The following is a 21,717-nucleotide window of genomic DNA, read 5'->3' as shown; positions in this document are numbered from 1 at the left end:
TCAAACTGGGAACAGAAGAGCAGTAATCATAAAAGAAAAGATTGATGAGATACTCATCAAAGTTAAAGACTTCTATTCATCAGAAGACATCATTTAGAGAACTAAAAGGCAAGCTGCTGATGGGGAGATGATATTTGTAATAGAAATGCCTAAAAAAATCTTGTATCCAGAATATATAAAGAATTCTACAAATAAACAGAAATGTATCAATTAAAAAATGGGCAAAATTCTTGAACAGGCATTTCTCAAAAGAGGATATTCAAAAAAGCCAAAAAACACCTAAAAGGGGACTAAACATCATTAGAAAGCAAGGAAATGCAAATTAAACCTGTAATGAGGTACCACTACACAGTGGAACCAGGCTTTGGCACTCTACCAGTCCATGGAAACTGCTCTAGTAAAGGTGCCCTGTGTCATCTCCATCCCCTGACCCAACGGACACTTTTCAGTTCTTACGTCATTTGAATCTGCTGACCATCCTGTCTTGAAATGCTTGGCTCTAATGCAGGGCTGGGAGACAGGGTTTAGGTGTGGTGAGAATTTGAAGGTTGAAAGGAGCAGTCAGTAGAGTTGGCATCGTCATGTAGACTATCTGACAGTAGAGTTTTTTAAGGGTAGTATTTCAAGGTCAGATCCTCAAATTTTCCCATCAGGAAGTGGTACATTTTGTCCAAAAAAGATACCTCTCCTGGTAATAGTTAATAAATTTCACCATTAAAATTCAACCAGAAACAGTAATTTTAACCACAATGTCAAATTATTCATTTAAAAACGGGAGATGGCTCACATAATTTATCCAATACCCACTTCCCAATATTAAATACTTATCCTTGCGTTGTGGGAGGGGTATTTGATTTTCTTCCCTTCCGTCTCCACTGAAGTGTAGCTCATCATACCTTGTCCTTTTCAGGTATCAGGTCCTCAGTCTGTTAGGGCCTTCTGGTATCAGGATCACAGCCTCTGGGTTCCCATTTTGACTCCAGACTTTTAGTGTTTCCAGAACTTCCAAGCCTGGGGAGTCCTTGGCTGCTTCTCGCTCTATACTCCATTATGCAATGTGCTGTGGGGCTGGACAGAGACCTTTTCATCATTGTCATCTTTCCTTTGGTGCCATGTTGAAAGTGGAACTTATCTCTGAGAACTGCACGTCTTCTGGTCAATTACCTGGACACAAATTCCAGATATTCTTGGATACATTTTTCATCTACCTGACATTTCTATTACCTCTTCCAAATGAAACTGAGAGGGTCAGGGTGGTAAGGTGCTGGATAACTTCTTTGGAATCCAGGTGGCATCAAAGCCAATTCCCATGCTCTTAGATCCATGATCACTCCTGCCCTGCCAATGTATATCCAGAACCTACAGTAATTCCTAGAACATAACAGGTATCCATAAAAGTCTCACAAGGTTTTTCGTGTTTATATAAATATGACATGCTCACTGGAAAGAAAAACTAAAAAACAGAAAAGCACAGAAAAGTAAAATAAACAAAAAACACTAGATTCTCCAACAAATATAAATTAACTGCCATCAACTTTCTGGAAACCATCCCTTCATTCACGGTGATCAAAAGTTCACACAAATACATAGTTTTACAACATTCATACTGCACTTACATTTTCTTATTTTCCTAGTTTTCCCTCTGCCCCTTAGCTCACTACTTCTCCGTTTCTCCCTCCCTTCAAGGTACGCAGTATTTACAGCCTGGTGTATATTCTTCCATACTTGTTTCCATCTCATTTAACTACATACACACATATATACATAAATGGGTGTGGTCATTACTTTAACAAAAATGAAATTTTCTACAGATACATGTATGTAATAAAGCAATTACGTATCAAAAATTGTGGAAATATCTTGAAGAGTGCAGGTACAATTCATTTAAAAAATTACTCTCATGTTTCATCGTATGTCTATATCACAGTTTATTCACCCACTCCCCTATTATTTGGCATTTACTTTGTCTCCAGTTGGGCTTGTCTCTATAAGCAGTACTTTAATAAACATCCTTATTTATACATTTTTTTTTTGCATTGGTGCTGTTATTTCTGTGGGGCAGACTCCAAAAAGTGAGACTGCTGGGTCAAAGGTTTTTATTTAAAATTTTTATTAAAAAAATTAAAATATATATTGCTGAATTGCTGATGGAAATATAAGTTAATGTAACCATTTTGTAAGAGTACATGGTTTGCCAAACTCCACTAGCAAAAGATCTCTTAAATTTTTGCCAACTCCTTAAAGTGCAAGTAACATCTCACTGGTTGTTTTCAATTTGCCTTTCCCTGAGTACTATTTAGGTTCATAATAATTTCATAGGTTAATACATTTGAAGTTGCTCTTCTGTGAATAGCCATCCAGTCCAGATGGATTAAAAACTTCAATGTAAAAAAATAAAATTATCAAAATCTTAGAAGCAAGTTTAGGAGACTATGTATAACCCTTTTAACTAAAAGGGTAAATCAAGAATATAAAAAATAAAAGATGTAAGTATTTTGCTATAAAAATTAAAGACAAAAATCTTTTACTATATAAAAAAGTATAAAGAAAAATACGAGGTTAAAAAAAATTTGTAAAACACATGACAAAGGATTGCTATTTCAAGCATATAAAGAGCACATCCAGATTTATAAGAAACATAGACAAACCAATAGGAAGACAGGCAAAAATATATACAGGCAATGCATTGAAGATAATTTGTTAAATGAGTAAAATATGAAACTTGGATGAAGGCTTCACTTGTATTTTACTTTTCTTTATTAAGAATTTTCTTATAACTTCTAAGATTTAAAATGATCAATTGCTTTTCCATATTCCTGTATCTCTTTAGTGTGCTATTTCCTGGCAAATTGCTCCTGAATGTTTTCCCAAATGCATTAAACAGTTTATAAGATTCTTGTGGAGTCCACCTCTGGATGACAATTTATTATTCTCTATATTAACTGAGTTTCTCTCTGATGTATTCTTTGATGTACAGTAAGGCTTGAGCTACTCCTAAAGGCTTTTGCACATTCATTACATTTATAAGGTTTTTCTCCTGTGTGCATCCTCAGATGCACAGCAAAGTCTGAATTAGTTCTAAAGGCTTTCCCACATTCTTCACACCTGTAGGGCCTCTCCCCAGTATGAATCCTCTGATGTAGAGTTAGCTGTGATAGGGTAATACAGCCTTTTCCACATTCCTTACATGTATAGGGTTTTTCTCCAGTATGTGTTCTCCAATGCACTGTAAGGTATGAACCCCTCCTGAAGGCTTTTCCACAGACATCGCATTTATAGGGTTTCTCTCCACTATGGATTTTCTGATGTTCTGTGACATGTACCATCTGGCTGAATGCTTTGCCGCAGTCATTACATTTAAATGGTTTCTCCCCAGTATGTGTCCTTTGATGAGTATTAAAGCCTGAGTTACTTGTGAAAACCTTCCCACATTCCTTACATGTATAGGGTTTTTCTCCTGTGTGCCGTCTTCGGTGGACAGTAAGCTGTGAAGTGTTAGTGAAAGCTTTCTCACACTCATCACATTTGTAGGGTTTTTCTCCTGTATGGGTCCTTTGATGTACAGTAAGGTATGACTTAGTCCTGAAGGATTTTCCACAATCATAGCAGTGGTAGGGTTTCACACCACTATGAATTTTCTGATGCTCTTTGAGATTTACCATTTTGGTAAATGCCCTCTCACAGTCAGTACACTTATATGGTTTCTCCCCAGTATGAATCCTCTGATGTACAGTTAAGTGTGATTTTATTCTGAAAGATTCCCCACATTCATTACAGAGGTAAGGTTTCTCTTCAGTATGAATTCGCTGATGTATAATTAGAGATGAAGAACGCATGAAGGCCTTTCCACATTCATTACATTCATATGGTTTCTCTCCTGTATGCATTCTGTGGTGTACAGTAAGACATGAATAATTAATGAATGCTTTCCCACATTCATTACATTTATAGGGTTTTTCTCCTGTGTGAATCCTCTGATGTTCTGTGAAATTCGCTATACGATTGAAAGCTTTCCCACATTCATTACATTCATAGGGTTTTTCCCCAGTATGAGTTCTTATATGTACAATAAGGCTTGAATTACTTCTATAGGCTTTTCCACATTCATTACATCTAAAGGGTTTCTCTCCAGTATGAATTCTCTGATGAACATTAAAAATTGTGGTATTCTTGAAAGATTTCCCACACTCATTGCATTTATATGGTTTCTCCTCAGTATGGGTCTTCTGATGTACACTAAGATATGACTTATTCCTAAAAGCTTTCCCACAATCATTACATTTGTAGGGTTTCTCTCCTTTGTGAGTTTCCTGATGTCGTGCAAGTTTTGATTTATCACTAAAAGCTTTCCCGCACTCACTACATTTATAGGGCTTCTCTCCAGTTTGAATTCTCTGGTGTTGATTAAGGCGGGCACACTGGCTAAAAGATTTTCCACAGACATTGCACTGATAAGGTTTCTCCTTAGTATGAATTCTCTGATGTACCATAAGTGATGAAGAAGCAATGAAGGCCTTTCCACATTCATTACATTTATAGGGTTTTTCTCCAGTGTGAATTTTTTTATGTTGACTAAGATATGAAGGCTGGCTGAACATTTTCCCACATTCACTACATTCATAAGGTTTTTCTTTAGTGTGAGTTCTCTGATGTTGAATGAGTAATGACCTGTAACGGAAGGCCTTTTCACATGTACTACACATATAGGGTTTTTCTTTATTACTGGTCTTTTCCCCTAAAGTGAGTTCTGAAGCAGGGCTTACAACTTTGCTGCCTTCTGTATCCTTGAAAATTTTCGCCCCCAAATGGGTATCCGTAATCAAATCTAAATTACTCGTAAAATTTTCCTCACTTGTTTGGTATTTGCTGTGGGGTTCTTCTGTGACACCTCCTGGTTCTGGAAAAAGAACAGATTCAAATCTAAAGCCTTTCTGAATAGTGGGAATTTTCTTGTGTGTAATTATTCTTTGACTCAAATGACTCTCCTGACTATTTTGCAATCTCAATACCCTGTCATTCCATTTCCATAATCCTCCGATTCTGGTGTCACATAGACCATTCTCTGTCAGTTTCTCTCCTATGGTCTCCAGTGGTAACTGTTCTTCGGACGCATCCTCTGTTGGAATAGCATTCTTGGTTATAGGTTTGGTCTCCAACTCTGGGAGGGAAAAAGAGAAAATTCAAATGACTTCTATTTCCTAAGTTGAGGAGACCTCACTAAATAGGATAACAAAAGGAAAGCCTGAGTTGACAATACAGGTTTTTAACTGCTTGCAAATTGGCTTTGTTTTCTAGGAAGAAGGAGGTAGGGGTAAGGAAGTCTGGTTGAGCAAAGAACCAGAGTAGTAAATTCAAGAAGTTTTTTTCCTATTAAAAAATTTCATTCGTGGTAATCCTTCTACAATCCAAATATTTTTCCCCTTTCTCAAATACTTCTCCCTTTTCTCATTCTTTTAGAGTCAACTTCTTTAGATTGCATTCTTCATAAGTTGCGATTACTTCCTTGCTTCCCATTTACTCCACAAACCAAACATTCGTCCCCAACAATACTTCCTATTTGTTCTCATTCTTTGTTCACTAGCTTTTCTGTGAGTGCTTTCTCAAATGTCCCTGTCAGAGTAGTTTTTTCAAGTCTTTGTATATACTTTTTTTTATAGAACATTTATAGAAAAAGACACTTTGATTTTTAATAAATAGGTTGAATAAGCTAGCTGGAATTAACATAGTTGTGAATATTACAAATAGTGATTATTATTATCAAGGGTAGTTTTGCAACCCCTTTATGGATCTTAAGAACATTTCTGACAGTTTGAAAATTTTCTTAAAAATTATACTGTGGGATGGTGGTCTTACAACTTGTTTATACATGCAACGTAGTATTTTACTTTTAAAAACACTTTTAAACTTCTTATAAATTTCTAATTTATTTCCAGGTAATTATATCTAAATGTTTAAAAACAAACTGAATCAAAATATTCTGTGGGTAGTAAAATGGTTTTATGACTTTAAAATTCAAGGTAAGTAAAACTTTCAATGGACTCGTAGGGCTAGACAAAGATCTGAATTCAGGGCCACCAAAGAAGACAACTCTAGAAGCCAAGGACTAAAATCCAGCTCATTTAAATGTCTATTTGAATGAAGGTGACAGGATTGTTAAAGCCCCTGTGTGCACAGCCCACCAAAAGTTAATCCTCTGTGGAAAAAGATAATACAATCCAGAGCCTCAAAATATTGTTATAGGTTTTCATAGCAATGTCTGACAATGAAAAATTATAGACAAAAATCAAATGAGAAAAAAATTAAGAGAAAAAATGGATAACAGAAACAGGTCTAAACGAGATCCAAATAATTGAGGTTTCAGACATAAACCTTTAAAATAATCATAATTAGTATATTCAAGAAAGTAAGACAAGATTAACAATTTCACCAAATAATTGCAAAGTATAAAATAAGAATCAAATGGTAATTCTAGAACCAGGAAATAAATTACAAACTCTAAGGATAGGCTAAAAGCACAGCAGATACGGCACACGAGTGTGTGTCTGCAAAAAGGAAAATAGGTCAATAGAAAATATCCACACTGAAGCAGAGAATGATGAAAAACTTGAAAACATTGTTTTAAAAAACATAAGAGACATACAGGATAGGGAGAAAAGGTCTATCACAGATGTAAGAAGAGCCCTAGCAGCCTGGAAAGAGAAGTGAGGAAAAATGGAACAAAAACAAATTAAAAGAAATAATGCCCAAGAATTTTCCACAACAAATAAAAAATATTAAGCCACAGATTTTACAAGCCAAATGAACCCCAAGCAAGAGAAATACAAAGGACATTATACTAAGGTACACAGTAGTAAAACTGTTGAAAAGTAAAATCTTAAAAGCAGCCAGAGGGGAAAAAAAGACAGATTTCCTTCAAAGAATGAGAATTACATCAGAGGTTGCAAACTACAGCCAAATCTGGCTCACTACATGCTTCTGTATGTCCAGCAAGATAAGAATGGTTTTTACATTTTAAATGACTGAAAATCCATTAAAAGAAAAATACATTGTGACACATTAAAATTATATGAAATTCAAGTTTCAGTGTCCATAATTGAAGTTTTGGTGGAACACAGCCACACTCTGGTTAACATGTTAATGGGTGTTTTTGTTCTACATTGGCAGAGTGGAGCAGTTGCAGCAGAAACATTACAACTCTCAGCCTAAAAAATATCTACTCTCTTGCCTTTTACAGAAAAAGTTGCTGACTCCTGAATTAGATGGTTGACTTCTCAACGGATTCTATGCAAAATAGAAAGCAATGAAATGATACCTTCCAAATGCTGGAAAACAGTAACTGTCAACCTAGAATTCTAGAATTCTAAACTTACCAAAATATTCTTCAAAAGTGAAGGTTAAACACATTTTTAGGAAAAAGAAAAATGGAGAGACTATGACACCAGAATATCTGAATAAAAGAAAAATATTAAAGGGCATTCTTTATGTAGAAGAAAATTAATCCCAGGAAAAAGTTCAGAAATGAAGAAAAATGAAGAGAAAGAGAAGGTAAACTATCTAAATGAATCCAGACTGCATACAACATTAATAATAATGTCTTACGAGATTTCACATATATAGAATTAAAACACAGAACTCCAATAACATATAATTGAGGTTAAAATGAATAAGCTGTTCTAAGTTCTTCCCATCATTTGGGAAGAGGGAAAATTTATCTCACACTGTTGAATCAAGGATGAATGCTTTAAGGGGGAGGGTATAGCTCAAGTGGTAGAGCGCATGCTTAGCATGCATAAGGTCCTGGGTTCAATCCCCAGTACCTTCATCAAAAAACTAACTAACTAAAATAAAACTAATTACCTCCCCCTGCAAAAAAATAAATAAAAAAAAAGGAAGAATGTTTTAACCTCAAAGTTAAATACTAAACAAATAACTTTAAAATTTATAATTACTAAGTGATGAGAGAGGGAAATAGAAAAATGAAAGATGATAAATTTAACAGAGGGCATGAATGAGGAGAAAAAGAATACAGAACAGGCAAGATACCTTCACAGAGGGTAGATTAAACATTATGTAATTGTATTATGTACAAATGGACTGAAAACTCCAGAAGATACAGACTGTCAGGTTAGCTAAAACAAAAATCTACCAAAATGCTAATCATAAGAGAAACAAAATACAAAGATATACAAAAGTTGACAGTGAGTAGATGAAAAAAAAAGTATATTACTAATAACCAAAAGAATGATGCTATAGTAATATTAATATCAGGCAAAATAGACTTTAAAGCAAGAACAACAGAGATAAAAAAGATACTTCATAATGATAAAAGGTCCAATTTACCAGAAAGATGTAACAATTCTAACTTTGTATTTACCTAAGAACACAGCTTCAAAACACATAAATCAAAAACTAAAGGAACTAAAATAAGACACAGATAGATCTACAGACATAGTGGGAAACTTTAAAAAATATTTCTTACTAACTGATAGAATAAGCTGACAATCAACAAGTAGATAGATTTTAGGAACATAATTAAGACTTGACATACCTAGAATAGCAATCAAAACCTATAGACTACACATTTTTCCAAGTGCACACAAAGTGTTTACAAAAATTGGCCAGGTGGCAGAGCAAATTTCAAGAAGCCTGCAAAGACTGAAATTATATAGAACATGTTCTCTGACCACAGTAGAACTTAAGGCAACAAGACTATCAGAAAATTCCCATATGGTACAACATTAAGGAAAAAAACCTCTAAATAACCCGAGGGCTAAACACAACACAATGGAAATGATCAAATACTTCGAACCCAATAATTATGAAGGTGCTACATAAAAAAAATGACATTGCCTCGATAGCCTTAAACACATTAGAGAAAATGGCTATAAGTTAATGATATAAATATTTAACAAGTTAGAAAAGATCAGCAAATTAAACCTTAGAAAAGTAAAAATAATGAAATAAGAGAAGGTAATGAAACAGAAATCAAACATACAGTAGAAAGGATTAAAAATTATTTTTAAAAGCCAAATAAGATTGATAAATCTCCAGCAAGATAGATTAAGATAAAAGAGAAGACACAAAAAATTTAGTATCAGGAATGAAAAGGGAGACATCACTTCAGATCCACATAGGCATTTAAAAGCTAAACAGAGGATAGCATGCCCCCAATTTTAAATTGTTTATTAGATGGATCAATTCCTAGACAAACACAACTTACTCAAATGAAACAAAAAGTGGAAAATATGGATAGTCCTGTAACTACAAAAGGAATAGAGCCATAATTAAACACCTTCCTCAATAAAAGTTTCAGGCCAACATGGCTTCCCTGGTGAAGTCCATACAATTTGTAACTTTCCACCTCACAACTCGTTCTTGTCCTCACTGTAAGCTGATGGCCTTGCTTCATATTTCACTGAGAATATACACACCATTGTGACAGAATGCCTTGAACTTCCCATCACCAGCTGACCATATCTGCTCCCATTTTCTCCATCTTGCCTAGTGTTACAGCAGAGGAGGTGGCCCCCCTGCCTATCCAGGGTAAATCCTCCTTTTCCATTCTAGATTTTATCCCTTTTAACCTTCTCAGATACTTTAGTTCTTCAGTCTTTAGTTCTCTGTCTTGCAACATCAATTTCTCCCTCTTCAGTGGGGCATCATTCTTCTTAGCATTAAAGCATGCCAGAAAAGCTCCCATCTCAAAAATAAGTGGTTTTTTTTTATTCCTTTCTTTTATCCAGCCACTTCCCCATTTCTCTTTCCTTCTGCATATGGAGCGGGGGCTTTCTCTAAAGAGTCATCTCAACTATCTCCAATGTCTACTTTTCATTCACTCTCTAAAAAACTATAACATTTGAGATATAGAAAGAATCTATGTAACACATATGCAACTCATGGATGGCAACATATAGTATGAATATGCAAATATTCTAGAATCCATTCATTCCCTTCCATTCCCACCAGCACCCTAATCAAAGTTATTACCCTCTTTTGTCTAGAATATTTTAACAACTTCTTCACTGATTACCTGCTTTATGCCCTTAAGTTCAATTTTCATAAACAGGGTTATTTCCTAAAAATCCTTGACTAAAACCTTTCAGTGCCTTTGCACTCACTTTGATTAAAATCCACACTCCTTACTTTGGTCTATGGAGCCCTGAACAGGAGACAGTCTCCTGCCTGACTCTTTCTGATTTTATACCAGTCTCCCTCTCCCTGTACTTCAGTCACGCAGCCTCCTTCGATTTCCAGAACATACCGCATTCCTTTCTGTTGGCATGCTCCTCTTCTCCTCTTCCCTTGGCTGGCTTCTTCTGATCCTTCAAGCTTCACCTTAAATGTCACCTCCTCAGAAGCCTTCCCCGACCACACTATCTGAAGGAGACATCCTCATCCCCAACCCAGTTCCTCTTTCATATCCTCATAGCTAAGTTATCACAACCATTATTTAGCTTGTTTTTGTTTATTTACTTGTTAATTACCTATTTCTCAAAACTTAATCTTCATGAGGGCAGGGACCTGGTCCACCTTACTCACTACTGTAGACATAGTACCTAACCCAGTTCACAGTATAAAGATAAATATTAAATATTGATTATTTAATATTAATAAATATCGATTAAATACATAAATACTGTGTTTTTATTGTCAAGAGATATACTGTTTGTATTCTCAGGCAGTTAAAACTCTGGGGGAGAGGAGGAGAGTCCCCTGAAGTTGCAGGTGAAGAAAGCTAAACCATCAGTCAAAAGGTTTATCTTAGAAGAAATCAGTGGTGATCCTTCAGAACGCACTTTCCGGAGAATTAATGAAGAGAGAGATAGCAGATAATGGTTAAACAAATGAGAAAAACGCGAAGTTAACTGGAGAGGACAGAACTCAAAGGGGTATGTATTTTATACATGTTTGAATGACGAAGGAATGAAGGAACAATTATGAAAATCATGTTCCCAAGAAAGTAAAGTAGGATGGGATGGGAACTAAAAGTAGAGGACAGAGAGAGGGGAGAGGGAAAAGGAGAGGGAAACAGGGAGGCAGGGAGAGAGGAAGAGAGGGGGAGAATCTCCTCTGAGATAGCTTTAAGCAAAGACACCCTCCAAAGTATTTCAGATGTTCTACTCCAACCATGACCCATTAGCTTCAAATAAATACCATCCTTCTCATTCTTATTAACTCACCTGTGTAGGGGGTTCTTGAAATTTCTCTCACTACCACCCATGGTCCTTTTCCATCTTCCAAATGAGATATCATGTCTGGTTTGGAAACTGCAAGCCCTGTTCAGAGAAAAAGGAATAGGATTTGACTGTGCCTATGAGCAAGAGCTAGTGTCAGATTCAGTCTCAGCTCTGGCTCTGCTGTGCAGAGGTGCCCCTGTAAGAAGTTCTAGAAGTGCACTGTCCAATACAGCTGCCAACAGCTACATGTGGCCATTTAACTTTAAATTTAATTTAGCAAAAATTATATACAATTTAAAATTCAGTTTTTCAGTTGGATTAGTCAGATTTCAAGTTCTCAACAGCCACAGTGTGGTGGCTGCCATACTGGCTGGACACACAGACATAGAACATTCCCACACCAGAACATTCCATCATACAGCAGCGTTACAGTATATACCTTACACAAAGGTAGCTCAAGGAAGCTCAACACTATGATCCGACGCTTGCTGGGTAACACATCATGGGAATAATCTCAGTTTAGAAAGAAAATAAACATTTGTTTCTTTCTTTTTAAAATTTTTTTATTGAAGTATAGTCAGTTTACAATACCGGGTAAATTTCTGGTGTACAGCATAGTGATTCAATTATACATATATATTCCTTTTCATATTCTTTTTCATGATAGGCTATTATAAGTTATTGAATGTAGTTTCCCGTGCTATACAGTATGGCCTTGTTTTTACCTGGTTTCATGAAAATTTTCCTTGTAGTTTCAATTGTACAAGATCTTCTGCCAAAGTTTGGTAGGTATTCTGTGAGAATTGCTCCACATGTGGGTATGATTTGATGTACTCATGGGAGAGGCTGAGCTCCGTGTCCTTCTACTCTGCTGTCCTGAAGCCCCTCCTGTTCCTTTCTTTCTAGAGGCAGTGATAATTCTCATTTATAGAAGTGACTAAAAAACTTCAGTCTTAAATCTCACGGACTGCCAACAATCTCCGAGATTCCAATGAAATATGTATTTCTTACTCTATAATGGGTGGACTATTTCGTTAAGAGCAAGGAATAGCGTAACTGCCAACGATATGCCCCTAAAATTATGAAATTTTAATGCCTAGATTCTCACCCCAAATTCAGTTAAGTACTTTAAAGGGTCTATATTTTCAGTACACCTGGTCCAATGGGCAGACACATAAACACAGAAGTTATCCTTACCCAAGGAAACAAGATTCCTATAATTCTCTAGCATCACATCCTTGTGCAAGTTCCTCTGTGTTGGATCCATCAACCTCCACTCTTCCAACGTGAAGTCTATAGCCACATCTTTAAATGTCACTAATTCCTAAAACAAATACAGAGATCACCCAGGGAGTGTACAATTAGATGTGATAGGCAGAATAACACATACAAAACTGGGGAAGAAAATTAGAAAACTAGCAGTTTCCACCCAAATCATCTTTTCTCCCTCAAAATCCTGCCTTACCTATAATATCAGCTCTTTTTCAGTCCTATTCTATAAGATATAACTTAATAAAAGACATAGTCTATCATGCAGATTGTAGATAGAGGAACTATTTTGAGGGTATTTAAAACACAGTAATTTTTCTGTACGCCCCTTATGAGACATATTCTGAGGGGAAAAAGAACTGCAAAAAATAAAAATAACATATTTTCAGTAAATGATCATATTATTGGTGGCAGTGATGGAAATGCTATTTTATAACTGTTGTGTGTGTAGTGTTGGATAAAGCAAATTAGTATACTGACATCACTGAGAGCTAATAAATCTGACATGGAAGAAAGAAGATATAAATGTATTATCAATGAGACTATGCACAAACTCCATAGATCCAAAACTGAATTGGAAGTATCGGTATAAACTTCTGAAGTATTTTATTTTTAAGGAAAACGCCCCACATATGCCCTAGCTTCATCCACTAATGAGGCCCAGAAACAATAACCAAAAAGGCAGCGTTATACAGCCCGGACTGCGGCCCCTACATATTACTTTACACTACAAGAAACCGGGGCCTGGAACTTTCTGTCATACTAAAAGGCAAGGAAACTGTCAAAGATTACTAGAATCACATCTAAGACACAGGAGACAACTTGAAGAGGCTCCCATTGGCAACTGATGGGAAAATTTAAACACCAATAAGAATAATAATCGCAATGAATTTCAAAAATATCTAATACATTTAAAGTTACGATTTCATTATAAAATCTTAAGGATACTCATTGATCATCTTTGGAGGATGCCTGGAAACTGGTCAATAAAGAGAAAGAATCAACCCTTTGCCCTTCTTTTCCTATGCAATATATATATAGCTTGTTCAGTAATAAAATGTACTCAGGAAGTTGACGAGGGGAGGTTTCTCTTTATGGAAGTACTCCAGCTAATACACGAAGAAGGAACGAAAGAATTAGAACATTGCCATTTACAACCTCTAATGAATTAAAGGATCATCAGTGGGTGCTAACACACCAAAAAGGCTTTAACTAGGCTTTATGTAGCTTCTGGTGGAAGATACCAGAAATATGAAATACCAATGGCAAAAACATTAAAAAAAATCAAAATCTGAATCTGAGCAAGCCTCTAGATTTAACTAACAATATAAAGGGAATACAGGGGAAGGAATAGCATCTTAAAAAAACTCCACAGGGATGAAATCAGTAAAATCTATATTGTGTGAAATTCAATCAACATTAAGAATTAGGAGCAGTAAAAAAGGTGCTTTCTCTTTACCCCCCTTAGACACAAGGCTAAGGATTACCTTTACCAGTTCTGGTTCTTCTGTCTGAAGGTGAAGATCTTCATCTGGCTGGGAAACTTCAGGACTCTGAGGGGATACAGGATGAAATCACTCAGTAACAGGTTGCCTGCTACCTACAGCAGAGCCTCAACAAGCACCATCAGCCCACTGTGGATGTGGTATATGAGATAACCTCTTTTATTGTTTTATTTAGGGATGAAATTAAGGTCCCATAGCAACATCCAATCATAATCTTCTTTCACCTTGTTTGAGACAATGACAAACATACACAAGGTTGAGATACAACTCCATAATTTCTAAAGGAGACTTTTAACAAAGAACCTATCAAAATAAAACTAAACGTAAAATAAGGGGTCTCAGATGCTACATAATTCTCCTTTTTCATAAGAGGATGAAATCTGTTTCTTGGAAATTACCTATCTTGCTCAAGAATAATATTCAAAACCTACTAAAACTATCTGTTTCTACAGTTGGAAAATCATTACTGTGTCTAGAGGTGGAGGCATGTTTTAATGTTCATTCAAGAAATATGCCAGGGACCTCTCACAATACTGTTTTCTTCAAAACCTTAGACACTATAAGCCTACAAGGGCTTGATTTTATAATGAAATGAAATTTTAGTATACCTTTTAGGGGTACTGATTGATTTTAGGTTTTGTGCCATTTTAAAAAGTTATGGGTAATAAAACTATTTACTTAAATTTCATTGAGAAATATGTCATCTTAGTTCTCCCCTCTGAAGTTCTTATCTTAAATAATACATATATTCAGCTTCCAGAAAATTTACGATGATGTGAATCTCAAACTCTGATAATTAGAGATGGGTTTGATCCGGGCCTGTATTAGACAAATACTTAGATCTTTTCAAGCGTGTGTCTTAAGGACCATACACATGTTATGTATTCTTGCTACAAAGACTAAAGGATCACTACTGTAGGTTATTATGGGTCATTACCATAACAAATTCTATGTTGGTACACCTTTCTTCTGCATCTCCTATTTCAAAAAGTCACTGCTAAAACACAGCTTTAATCACATTAATACCCACCTCAAACACACCCAATCACACACACTTACATACACACACTTAAATATCTTCAGGGAAACATTAAAAGATTCAGCTTAAATCTCCAACAACCAGTCCTACCATTCACAAATTTCGATCTTGAATCACTAACTCACTCACTGTTCTCTGCCTCAGAGCCTTGCCTTCTCACCTGAAGTATCCTCACAAATAATTTAGGACAATTTAAATTCCACTGGTAATTAGGTACCAGCTTAAATCTAACCATCCTCACGAGCTTTCCATGACCAATGTAGCCCATGCTAATAACCCATTTCTTTCCTTACATAGCACTCATTAACTTTATCATACTGCTCAGCAACTATCATTCACCTAAATAAATTATGTAACTATTTCTTTTGTATGCCTTACCTCAGTGAGACTGTAAGCTCCCTACAGCCAAGCACTGTGTCTTAAACATCTTCTTTCTCTCCATGTCATCTATTAAGCTTGATCACTTCTTAATGGGTAGAAAAGAGGAGAACACTAAGAGTGGGCACAAGGGGAATGGTCCCTATGAATTAAGTGGGTGTGTGTGTGTATGCATGTGTGTGTGTACATGTATTTTTTTTTAATTTCCTAAACAAAATTTTCCAATTGGAAAATACTGCATTCTACTACCCCATATCTAACTGAAATTTCCTGGGAACAATACAAATTTAACATCATAAGTAAATTTCCCAGACTGCCTATCGTATCTAAAGATAGCCCAGATATTTTTTGCAAGGTCATGCATCTTGGTATTTAGTTCAATATGCATAGTGAATCTTCCTATAGATTACAAGCTTTACTATGATGAACTCAACTTTCATGGATCAAACAATTTGATTCAGTTACCCAAAGGGATGTGGGTGAGGTAGAGGTCACATGACTTCAGGAAAAGCAGACATGCTCTCAAACCAGGACAATAGGTCAGAACCAGAGGAAACCCTAACTTACCAGAGGTCCAACTGAAAAAACCACAGCAGCCATAATCTCTTCCTTGGGGCTCCCCTCTCTGGAAAGAGTGGAGTCCTGCAAAGACATATCTAAGAAAGAGAAATAAGCCATGAAAACCAATTCTGCCTTGAAAATCTCAGACTCAAAGTTTGCAAGGCTGGTTCAACATCTGCAAATCAATAAATGTGACACACCACATTAACAAACTGAAGGATAAGAATTATATGATCCTCTAAATAGAGGCAGAAAAAAAGCATCTGATAAAATTCAATACCCATTTATGATAAAAACTCTCAACGAAGTAGGTATGGAGGAAATATACCTCAAGATAATAAAGGCCACGTATGATAAGCCTGCACAGTACTGGAAGTTCTAGACAGAGCAATTAGGCAAGAAAAAGATATAGAAGGCATCCATATCAGAAAGAAAGAAGTAAAACTGTCACTGCAGATGATATAATTTTATATATAGAAGCCCCTAAAAGACCCTTCCAAAAACTGTAATAATTAGTAAACAAATTCAGTAAAGTTGCAGGATATAAAATCAATATACAAAAGTCTATGTGTTTCTATACACTAATAATGAACTATCACAAAGAGAAATTAAGAAATCAATCTCATTTACAACTGTTTAAAAAAAGGATTAAATACCTAGGAATAAATTTAACCAAGGAAATGATAGACCTATACATTGAAAACTTTGAGACAGCAAATGGAAAGATTTTCTGTGCTCACAGATTGGAAGAATTAATGTTGTTAAAATATCCATATGACCCAAAGCGATCTACAGATTCAATGCAATATCCATCAAAATCCCCAAGGCATTTTTCACAGAAGTAGAACAAATAATCCTAAAATTTGTATAGAACCACCAAAAAATCCCAAATTGTCAAAGCAATCTTGGGAAAGAAGAACAAAGCTGGAGGCATCATGCTCCCTGATTTCAAACTATATTTCAAAGCTATAGTAATCAAAACAGTATGGTATTGGGAAAAGAAGATACAGTTCAATGGACTAGACTACAGAAATAAACCCACACATATATAGGCAAGTAATTTACAGCAAAGGAGCCAAGAATATACAACAGAGAAAAAACCCAATCTATTAAAAACATAGTGTTGGGAAAACTGGACAGCCACCTGCAAAAAATGAAACTGAACCAGTAACCTACATCACATATAAAAATTAACTCAAAACTGATTAAAGATTTGAATGTAAGACCTGAAACCATAAGACTCCTAGAATAAAAAATAGACATTGGTCTTGATGATGACTTCTTGGACATCAAAAGTAAAGACAACAAAAGCAAAAGTAAACAAGTGGGACTACATCAAACTTAAATGTTTCTGCACAGCAAAGTCAACAAAGAAAAGGCAACCTATGGAATGGGAGAAAATATTTGCCAATTACATATCTGATAAGGGGTTAATAGCCAAAATATATAAAGAACTCACACACAACTCAACAGCAAAAAACAAACAAACAAAAAAACCCGAGGTAAAAAACGGGCAGAGATGAACAGACATTTTTCCAAGGAAAACATACCATTGGCCAACAGCTACACGAACAGGTGCTCAACAACACTATCACCAAAAAATGCAAATCAGAACCACACTGAGATCTCAACTCACACTTGTGAGAACGACTATTATCAAAAAGACAAGAAATAACAACTGTTGGCAAAAATGTGGAGACAAGGGAACATTTTTGCACCACTGGTGGAAATGTAAACTGCTGCAGCCACTACGGAAACAGTATGGAGCTCCTCAAAATATTAAAAATAGAACTGTCATATGATTCTGCTATTCCACTTCTGGGTATTTATCTGAAGGAAAAGGAAACACTAACTTGAAAAGACAACTGCACCCCCACGTTCACTGCAGCATTATTTACAGCAGCCAAGACATGGAAACAACTTATGTGTCCACGAATGCATGAATGCATAAACAAAATCTGGTATACGCCTACAGTGTAATAGTAGCCACAAAAAAGGAGGAAATCCCGCCATTTGTGACATGGATGGAGCTTGAGGGCCTTATGAAAGTCAGAGAAAGACAAAAACCTATGATCTCTTTTATACGCGTAATCTAAAAACAAACACCCCAGACTCAGAGACACAGAACAGACTGATGGCTGGGGAGGGGGGCGGTGTTGAAATGGGTGAAGGTGGTCAAAAGGTACAGACCTCCAATCATAAGTAAGTCGTGGGGATGTGATACAGCATGGTGACTATAGTAACAACAGTGTATTGCGTACCTGACAATTGAGCCAGTCAGGAAAAGCTGCCTCGGTCACCCAAAGGCAGGAGAACAGGCACCTGTCAGGGACCCGCTACTTAAAGCCCAGGACCGAGGATCTCCCTCCACCAGCCGCCCCGTTTCCCGGACTGCCCTTCTCTGGGCCCTCGGGGTCCTCCTCCTCCCTCCACCGAGGCGCGGCTCCGGGAAGGCGGGAAGGTCCAGCCGCGCTCCCGCCCCCGCCCCAGTCCCGCGTCGCGACCCAGCGCCTCCAGGCCGCCGCCTCCTCAGGGAGGCCGGGCCCGGTCGCCTGTGAGGTGGGCGGGTCAGCTCGGGGCCAGGAGCACAGCCGAGAGCGGCCCCGCCCCGGACGCCGCGGGGAGCCCAGCGCCGGGGGAGGGGCGGCGGGAACCGGGCTGGGTGCCCGGGGCGACGAGTACCTGGCAGCCAACTGAGGACCGGGCGCTCGCAGAGCAGGGCGGGAACGCTTCCCACAATGGCGCCGGCGGCGGGCTGCCGCACACGCGCAGTGCGCCTGCGCAGCCGCGGGGAACTACGGCGCCCAGAATCCTCCGCGCGCGCCCTGCGCTCTCCCCGCCCCTTCGTCGGCGCTGGGGGCGGAGTTGGCAGGTCGTCCCGGGACCTAAAAATTCCGTCAGATCGAGAGGCCGGGGCTGGGCGTCAGGATCAGGCACTAGAGACACAAGGAAGAATGAATGACACAGCCCTTGCCTCGGGACACTTCCGTGTGACTAAAGAAATAAAGCCACTGCGAGAACAGAAAGGGAGCCTCTGGCAACTTGGGACCCCAGACGCGGGGGCGTCGGTGGGTGCGTGTCCCCGCTCCCGCCGCCAATTTCCCTTTCCGCGAAAATACCGTGAAAAGTAGAGTTCCTTACGCAGCTGTGGTGCCTGCTGCCAGCTGGTCTGCTTTCGGTCCATGGACAATGTTTATTTCCGTGTGCTTTGGAGGAAGTCATTCTGGGGAGAGGGTTTATTGTGTTAGGGAGCCAGTACTAAATTAAAAAGATTGCCCAGCCTCAAGTGGAAAAGCGCACCTTGTGTGAGGAAGACTCTCGCACTTGAGCATCTCGACAAGTATTTATCTACCTTGACATTATTAAATCTATAATTTAAAAAAAAGTTTAGATGCCGTCTCCTTTTGAAGGAAAGAGTGCTTTTTATTATTGCATAAAGCACTGTCTCATGTATTTTGAAATGCCATTGTTAGAATTTCCATCTTTAGCTGCTACTTGATATCTCAAATATCCTGATCTTGGATGTTTAGCATGCCTGAGAGATTTCTGGAAAGGACATCGTTTTCCCCTAGGGAATGATCAAAATAACAATGCTCGGTTTATTGTGCAGAGTTGTGAATATTTTTGTGTAGGTTTCATTTCTGCTCTTTACTGAAACAAACTCATTTGCCAAAAAGAAAAGAAAACATTGTAAGAACATTCTTTGACAAGAGTGTCATTTAATATTTTGGCCCGTTACGGTTTCTATAGTAGGTACTCTGATTGAGCTAATTGTTCAATTTCTATGTTGCTACATAGATATACTGCCTAATCTGTACAAAACTTCAAAAGTCCCACGTTGAAATAACTAGTCGTTCTTTTGACAGGGCTTATGTTTCACAGACTTGCCATTTGATATGCTCTTTTATCTAACTTTTCCAAGTTCGAAAATCAGTGTGTTATATGGATGAAATAAAGAAAACGTGAATTGAAAAAAATCAAGGTAACAAGCTGTTAAATAAAATACATTACGTTTTCCTGCTTTCTAGGCATGTATTTTTGTACCTCCTCAGAGTTTTGTGCCAAAACCTGGTGGTGTAGGGAGACTACACCACAGCCCACTCAGTTATGTTACCCTAACAGTGGCTCATACTTCAAAAGCCCTGCATTTCCAAACTGAGTCCAGACGCCCCATGAAAAACTGCCCCTTTTCAGTGCCTCAGGCTTACAGGTGTGTTTGCTGAAAGCAAGTCTCCCTCCTGTGGAGAAGGTCCTGAGGTGCTGGGTACCAGAGCATTATGTAGAAAGAGGAAGAAGTAGCTCCAGACCACAGACGTCTCTGCCCAGGGAGATGCTGCAGCTGGAGGAGGGCCCGAGGGGAGCCCTTGCAAGGCTCAGGGCTCAGACAGGAGCCCTTCTCCCCAGACACAGACGTAGTGCCACCTAGAAGAGTACAGAACAGGTTATGATCAAAGTGGGACACAAATACGTCTAATAGAGTTTTGGTAACATTCTTATTTCATGTGCTGGGTGAACTTTTCATGAGTGTCTGTTTTCAAATCATTTTTTAAATTCAGCACATCTTGTGTACTTTTCTGTATAAATACTTTCTATTAAAAGTATTTAAAAACTGGAGCATATGGAGATGCCAATTTCCCACTTACATAAAACATTTGCCTTTTGTCTCTAGTCCAGATCTCAGTCCCATTTTGAGTTGTGCTTTAGGTTCCTCTTGCTTACCCATGACACTTACACAACTATCATTACTGTAACAATGACAACATTATCACAGAATGCAGGAAAAAAAAATCAACCAACTAGTTTGTATGGGACTGAGTTGTTATCGCAAAGTAGAAGACAATAAAAAGTCCCCAAGGAGTACTGGATGTGCTATAAGTTTATATGCAATTGTGATACACCCATAACCTAACTACTCACGTAGCTATGAAACTAGGGGCACTCAGGAAAATACTGCACAGATGCAATAATACTGAAAATTGTGTGTATCTAGTATATGGAAAGTTACTGAAAGATACAAGAAATGAACAAATGCAGAGACATACTATGTTCCCATATAGAAAGGCTAACACAAAACAGAAACAAAAAAAGGCTAACAGAGACATGAGGGGAAAAAAACTTACTGACAATAAAAAGCCAAACATCAGCCTATGAAAAATACTTGTATTAAATGTTACATGGTTAATATCTTTATCATAAACAATTGAACAAATTAAGAAAAGTACTAATACCTGAATACATAAGGGACCACTGAGAGCAAATTAAAATTCAGGCAAATGGGACTTCTCCCCCGCCTGCTAACTCTCCCCAGAGAAACCTGACCTTCTCAGATCAGCCTTGCTCCCCACAGTGGCTAGTTCTATGTTTCCACAAAAGCAAACCACCTCAAAGTGCCCGGCTTTGCTTTACTTTTGAGGAATTGACTGGTTTCATCAGCTCCAGGACCTCTCTTGGGTTGGATACCCCTAGGCCTGGTGACAGTGGAGGGAACAGACAAAGAGTCTATGGAAGTAAAAGCTGCAGGTTAAGAGCGACTATGAAAGTGTGGAAGTATGGGCAGGTGACCAAGAAGCACAGGCAGGCAGGGGTTCTCGGAGGACAGGGGTCTCCAGTAACTTAGACAAAGTGTCCATTCCAGGGGCTGTGTTGGTACATGAAGGTGTTTAAAAAATTCAACTGAATACATATGAAGATCTAATTGGCTTTATTAAATGATTCACGAATCGGGCAGCATCCTGTGCAGCAGAGAGTTCCCTGAGGAGCTGGACAAATGGATGGTTTTATAGGCAGA

General features: G+C 37.8%; 1 protein-coding gene across 3 annotated transcripts; it reads right to left on the bottom strand.

Moving 5' to 3' along the window:
* Positions 1–1,911: 1,911 nt before the first annotated feature.
* ZNF624 (zinc finger protein 624) lies at positions 1,912–18,695 on the bottom strand. Of its 3 annotated transcripts, XM_032498868.1 has the most exons (7): positions 18,612–18,664; positions 15,936–16,024; positions 15,369–15,456; positions 13,934–13,999; positions 12,375–12,501; positions 11,181–11,276; positions 1,912–5,158 (listed from the first exon to the last, which is right to left on the bottom strand). In XM_032498868.1, the coding sequence occupies exons 5-7, from the start codon at positions 12,442–12,444 to the stop codon at positions 2,934–2,936; spliced, it is 2,391 nt and encodes a 796-aa protein (XP_032354759.1). In that variant the 5' UTR covers positions 12,445–12,501; positions 13,934–13,999; positions 15,369–15,456; positions 15,936–16,024; positions 18,612–18,664; the 3' UTR covers positions 1,912–2,933. The 3 variants fall into 3 exon arrangements, with proteins under 3 accessions (XP_032354759.1, XP_032354758.1, XP_006193458.1); XM_032498867.1 differs by lacking the exon at positions 15,369–15,456 and having other exon boundaries at positions 18,612–18,695; XM_006193396.3 differs by lacking the exons at positions 15,369–15,456; positions 18,612–18,664 and adding an exon at positions 18,191–18,597.
* Between the last annotated feature and the right edge of the window lie 3,022 nt (positions 18,696–21,717).

Source organism: Camelus ferus, chromosome 16 (genome assembly GCF_009834535.1).
Source record: "Camelus ferus isolate YT-003-E chromosome 16, BCGSAC_Cfer_1.0, whole genome shotgun sequence".
Classification (NCBI taxonomy): Eukaryota; Metazoa; Chordata; class Mammalia; order Artiodactyla; family Camelidae; genus Camelus; species Camelus ferus.
This window is presented reverse-complemented; position numbering and strand designations above follow the sequence as displayed.

What these genes read in the sequence shown, in the direction of transcription:
- ZNF624 (XM_032498867.1), bottom strand. Translation starts at nt 16,022, where the DNA reads ATGTCTTTGCAGGACTCCACTCTTTCCAGAGAGGGGAGCCCCAAGGAA. An exon ending in TTTTTTCAGTTGGACCTCTG is followed by an intron (nt 14,000 to 15,935) that starts GTAAGTTAGGGT and finishes GTATCCCCTCAG; the next exon opens with AGTCCTGAAGTTTCCCAGCC. An exon ending in TTCAAGAACCCCCTACACAG is followed by an intron (nt 5,159 to 11,180) that starts GTGAGTTAATAA and finishes TTTCCCTCCCAG; the next exon opens with AGTTGGAGACCAAACCTATA.